General features: G+C 36.9%; 1 protein-coding gene across 8 annotated transcripts in view; it reads right to left on the bottom strand.

The window, feature by feature from the left end:
- Positions 1-4,203: 4,203 nt before the first annotated feature.
- FMNL2 (formin like 2) overlaps positions 4,204-6,262 on the bottom strand; it is a 262,254-nt gene continuing 260,195 nt past the window's right edge. For all 8 annotated transcript variants that reach the window (XM_077861747.1, XM_077861745.1, XM_077861750.1 and 5 more), the window contains one exon: positions 4,204-6,255. Coding sequence is in view for 6 of the 8 variants with exons in the window: in XM_077861744.1 (XP_077717870.1) it covers positions 6,146-6,255 (110 nt within the window). In the remaining 2 variants the exon portion in view is untranslated. The remainder of the gene's footprint in view (positions 6,256-6,262) is intronic.

Below are 6,262 nucleotides of genomic sequence, written 5' to 3'. Positions count from 1 at the left end.
CTGTAGTTCATCCATGAAAATATTTGACCTAAAAACAAAACTGATAAATGGCAACTTAAAATACAACATTGTTATTATAAAAGATGTAATTGAAGTGACTATAATCCTGTCTACCTTCAATGATCCCATCAAATGGGATTTAGTTACCAAAAGGTACTGTACTGTGAAGGCACAGGTGATGGGAAGATTTTGTTATAGCAAGAGCTCTATGTGAATATTTTTAACCTCTTAGGTCAGGTTTCTAAATCTTCAGTCTGGTAAAAGCTGAAATGTCTTAGAATACTGATTCTGTTAGAGTTAAACAGAGTTGTTCAAAAAGGAGTCTGAACAAATGTGTTCAAACAGGAAAGTATGTTTATTTTCAGATAAGGGGAATTTACATTTCAGTTAAGCATCAGACTCTTTGGTAAATGTTGAGGGTTTTCTTCCCTCTGTATCATTAAGTTATTGGATCACATTTACTAATACATTTAATATCATAAAAGTCCAAATCAGAATCTCTAATATTTGATGTTTTCGTTTTCTCCCAGTCCAGTAATTCCTGTATGGGAAAACTGAATTTGTGTGAAAAGTTAGTCAAGTATGAATTCTTTGCACTTTCCCAAATTTACTTAAATTACTTAATGCTTTTAAATAAAAGCAACGGCATGCATTTATTTATTTATTTATTTATTTATTTATTTATTTATTTATTTTTCTTAACACATCAAGGGTATGTCATTATTACTCAAAGCAGCTTTGGCATATATTCCTGTTTTTTAACAATAAAAACTTCATTTTTATGCCTCCCAGTAAATACGAAAATGGTCAAAATGTCACAGCTTGACTTTTGCTCATTGGGCCTCCTTTTATACAGCTATAAGATAAAAATGGCCTAGAAAAAGGCCTTTAATTCATAGGGTAGAGTGAAGAAACTATAAAAACTGAGACATCTCTGTACGTTCTTTTAGAAAGTTCATAATTTTCTTTACCAAAGGGCTTGTATTGTGTTAAGAAACATTTGTCTAGATGATCCTGGCAGCCACTTTTCTCCTCTTTGCATCCAGAAAGGGGTAGACCTAGAAAGTTTTTTTTTTTTTTTTTTAAAGCTTAGATGCTATTTGAGAGAGAACGGTTTCTAATCAGTACCCAGGGAAGAGTTATGAATGCTATAAATTTATAGAATATTTAAGAATATTATGTAATTTAAATGTAAATTACAAAACTAAGGAACCAAATAAACATTTCCAAAAGCAAAATGAGGCAAAGCACATTAATTCCTTGTATCTTAAAAATCAGACTTTTCTTTTCCCTTGGGTACGTGTCTCTCTCAGTATCAGATACAATTTTAATTCTTTTACGTTCTCTAAGTAAAGCCACTCATTTTACATAAAGGAAAAGCAAAGTGTCATGAGTAATTTTTCATGGAATTGTGTTCTACATAGGACTTAAAATTTTATGGTTTTTGGTAATGGTATATACAAGTCTAATAATTCTTTTTTATTAAATCTTACCTTGCTCTTAAGTTTTTCAGTTGTTTTAACTTAAATGGTGGTCAGGTTCCTTGGAAACAGGAATTGGTTTCATTTACTGCTATATTCTGTGGACTAGAACGGTGCCTGGCACATTGTAGGCATTTATTGAGTGAATGTAAAATGCTGGTTGACAAGATACACTCATCCACAGTACACAGCATGATCGCAGTAGTGTACTAACCCACAACTAAAGCCGTTCTGGTGGCTGTGTCTTAACAGCTTTTGCTACAAAAATTTCCAAAAGCTTGTTAGAACGTGTAACCATGTGGTTTCTGAGTAGGAAAGGAAATACCTTATGATTTGAAATGTAGTTTTTCATATTCATGAATTAAGATATAGTAGTTTAAAAGTAGTAACTTCTCTTTGAAGAGCTAGCTTTTAGCTAGATCAGAGATAGTCTTTAAAGGCCATGCTTGGAAAGAACAGCAAAATTGCCAAATTCTAAACTGAGAACTAATGATTTCAGGCTATTTCCAACAAAGGATGAGGTATGGGAATTGAGAAGATTCTGTTCCCAAGTACCTCACCATGCCCCTCAGTCCTCCATTTAGCCTGTCTCCCTGCCTCAGTTCCTTAATTGTAGATTTTCTGTGTTTTTAAAACTTGCTATATAAAAACAGCTTTTGTGACTCAATAGGATCTATGCTTCAAAAGCCATCTCATTATTGTTCATGATTGGTAATTGCCCCAGGAGTAACGGCCTAGGTTGACGTGTGCATTTCAGGGGAACTAGCCAACCCCCCCCCCCCCCAGCCCAGTTTTCATTCATAGACTAAAACAGTGGTTGCCTAATGAGATCATGATCCAACTAAGCCATTTCTTGAGGCCCGTGTATGCTGTTCCTCAGGGTCTCTAAAATGTGCGATTTATAGATAGTCCTTTATTTTGGTTCTGCCTGAAACTTGTGGTGGGTTTGTTCTCTTGCCTGCCTCTCTACAACTAAACTGAAGATTTGTTCTGAAAGGTGAGTAATAAGGGGGTAGAAACAGGTTTCTATTTTCTGTGTTTGTAATTACCAGATTTTCTCTTCTGTTTATATATTGTTCTGATGTAAAGAACCTAATAGTTATATAAAATTAGACCTTTTGTAAATAAATATAATTTATTAGAAAAAAATGGCATCTTTTACTAAGTAAGTTGGATTTGTGTCAGCTTTTGGCATTAAACACCCCTCCTTACATGCAGCAGTTCTGTGCTGCGAGATGCTAGATGCCCATGTTCTGTTTCCTCAGTGTAGTACTTGATTTTCTCTATAAAAAAGTTAGATCAAAAAGTTTATCAACACTTCATTTCTTTCATATTTTTTCTTGGAATTAGATTGGGTATTTTAAGGGGAATGAAAAACAGATTAATCCTTTTGTATATACTGGGCCGACCCTCTGCAGACATTTCTGATAAAGATTTTAAAAATGTCTTCGGGCTAAGAGCTGTTTTACCAAATACTAAAATTAATAGGTATGTGCTCTGTGAAGCTATTGTAAGAATGCATCTTCCAGTTAAAGAGGTAATTTTACAAAATCGAGTACATTGAACCACAGTAGGTGATGGGTATCAAGTCCCCAGTCTGTGCTAATCATTTTGTCAGCAGGGTCCCTTGAGCATTCAATGCAGTGAATTTTAGTGGGTGAGGATTTAGATTTTTAGAGGATTGGGAGTTGGGAACAAGGAGACTTAGTTCTAAATCACTGGTAAATCTCTTTAAAAGTGGGTATTAATGGAATATACTGCCCCATACCTAACCATATCCACCTCATTTGAACTTAACTGCTGTGGTTTCAGTTTGAAAACATTTTGATTTTGTGGAATATTAAAGATGTTTACTCTACCATGAGGCACAAACAAGAGAATTTTACTAACTGGAATTTAACTTTTCCCCATCCTTATAAAATAAAGCTTCAACGACATTGTATAACTGGTGCAGTAAGAAGAGCGCTGAATTGGTAACAAAGGCTTATTAATATAATCTGTGCCTCTTTAAGAAAGCTTTTTTTTTTTTTTTTTTAAAGATTTTATTTATTTGTTCATAGAGAGAGAGAGGCAGAGACACAGGCAGAGGGAGAAGCAGGCATCGTACAGAGAGCCTGATGTGGGACTCGATCCAGGGTCTCCAGGATCACGTCCTGGGCTGCAGGCGGCGCTAAACCGCTGCGCCACCGGGGCTGCCCAAGAAAGTGGTTTTGAAGTCACTTTGGACAATTTTCCTAACTTGCTTCCTTAAGAATATATTGAATGTTGCACAGCCTGATGATTTGGAATTAATACTAAAAAAAGTCAGTATGTTTGAGCAATGGAGGCCACACTGTTTGCATGAATCTTGCCAAGCAACAGGGTTGTTGGGTGCAGGGTTACCTCCATGCGATGCACATGTTACCTATCTGTATACATACAACATCCTCATTAAACCAAATCTGGGGTTGGGTGGGGGAGGATAATGTCTTCACCAAACATCAGTGTTCCTCTAGGAGCAATAAATTTGTTAAGTACAAGTTTGGACACGGATCCCTCACTACCAAAATCTGTTAGGTTCTTACGTTGCATACGTGTGTGATCAAGAGTTTGTATCTTGAGTTCAAGCAGCAAGATAAAACTTCGTAGAAGATAAAAGTACCGAAGACTGGTAAGCCCCCAGGCACCCCTCCCCCCCCCCCCCCCCCCCCGCCAAAGTATGCCACTGAAAGACTACAACATATTACAGGATAGTAGTGTAAATAGTTTATTTGCTCATATGTCATGAAAAGACCAGAAAAGTAACATGAACTGCTTTTTTTTATAAAACATTTCTAATATTGCTAAGAAGCAGGCCCATTAATAAACAGCAAAGAACATGCCAACATTATTGTCTATTTGTAGATTAATAAATAGGCGATTATTTCAATATGATTAGCACTGAGCTTTGGAAAACAGCTGCTTGTCATAAAGGGCCAACTGCTTGTGTTGCATCATGGTCAAATTGCTTTTTTCATCAAAATCAGTGTTGAGACAGACAAAATCTTGGCATGTTCTTTTTAAAGTACACATTCATGGAAATGTGCTAGCAGGTGGCAGTTTTAAAAGTAATTTTTTGTAAATAGGTATGCTAAAGTGAAATGTAACTGATCCCTAAACTGTCCTTGTAGTTAAATATATATATTAAAAAAGAAACTATAAGTTAAAATAACATTCAGATTGTATAGCACAGGCTGATGCATTTTTAAACAATATTTACAATATTACCCAAAGGCTTAAGTGGGAATTAAAGTGTAAAAACCATAAAAAACTGCACCAATTTTATAGCAAAATATCTGTACATTTAAAAAGATCATATAACTACACATTATCCAAGGAAAATGGGACCTTCACCAAGGAGTTCACATAAGCACAACATAAAACAAGAAATTCAGTGGTTAAATACTATACAATAAACTTTACAATTAATATATTGATGTGATGTACCAAGAAGGTAAGCCGGAAGCAGAATGTATGTTATGAAAAGTACAAATTAGCTTTTGTCCAGTTTCTGACTTTGGAATGGATCAAGTGCCCTGCCAGAGAGGAAGGAAAAATAGCAGTGGCCCAGTTGGCTGTTTAGTCCCATTACGTATCATGTAAGCTTAGTCCCAGCGTGAGTATTTCAAGCAATTTAATTGCAATAAAGCAATCTGGGAAACACAAGAATTTAACTGATACACGAGGCCAAATGAATCTTCTCCAATTTACAAAAGGAGGAAGAGGAAAGGGAGGGGGAACCTGCGATTGTCAGGAGAGTAAGGCGAGGTTAACTCTCAGGACTAGCTAGCAGAAGTGGCCTTGGACGCTTGGCAGAGCTAGTGAACTTCTCCCTGGCTAGCAAGGCACCAATTTCTGTTCTCAGGATTGGCCCATAATGGTCCTCAGATATCCTAATACTGAATATGGAGATGTTAATTTTAGTGCTAATTAATAAATATATTTGCATTATTATTTTGAAAGCTACCTCTAGCTGAAGAACACAGTACTGCAAGTAAATCTTACACAAATGTGTATCCATCGTAGCCTCGCCTTCGTGCCGATGAACTTCTCTTGGGGGGCGTCCTACCCTAGCACAGCCGTGTAGAACCTCAAACGAGACAGCCGAGTGACTCCTGTGCCACTGCAGTGCATCCTTGTGTACTCTGCTGGGGCCTGGTTGTGGACAGAAGTTTACTCATGTGACTTGTTCCTTCTTCCATGTTGCAAAATACAAAGCTGATGGGTATACGTCTGAAACAAAAATCCTTAAAAGACATCTCAGCAAAGGAAACCCACAGCAGATGCATCCGTTATTTACAATTTATCAGGAGACCAGGGTGTGCCATCATGGGACAATCACAATGGCAGATCATGTAATTTACATTTTGGTTAAAAAACAGGATAATATACTGGTGTAAAAAGATACCTAATCAAATCAAACCCTATTGCTTTGATTAATCTGAGCAGGTACTTCCACTTTTAGGCACTTGTTAACAAAGGTTGAAAGGAGAGCCCGTCATTTTTAAATTCCTATGCGTCTGCTAAATCTGAGCCCTTAGAATATTTTATCAACGTTCAAAGTTGCAGTTAAATGGTAGCACACAGAGTTCACGTGGAAAGTTTCGTTCACGCGCACACTCTACTCCTACAGGCAGGTCTCAGGTTCACATGGTTATCTCGGCACCATTAACAGAACGCAAGTTCTGATCATCAAAGCGCCGCCTGACACTTCTCCTCACCGCATCGGCTCGTCTGTAGGGTTGGTTTCTAAGATCTGGAAA

Source organism: Canis aureus, chromosome 20 (genome assembly GCF_053574225.1).
Source record: "Canis aureus isolate CA01 chromosome 20, VMU_Caureus_v.1.0, whole genome shotgun sequence".
NCBI lineage: Eukaryota > Metazoa > Chordata > Mammalia > Carnivora > Canidae > Canis > Canis aureus.
This window is presented reverse-complemented; position numbering and strand designations above follow the sequence as displayed.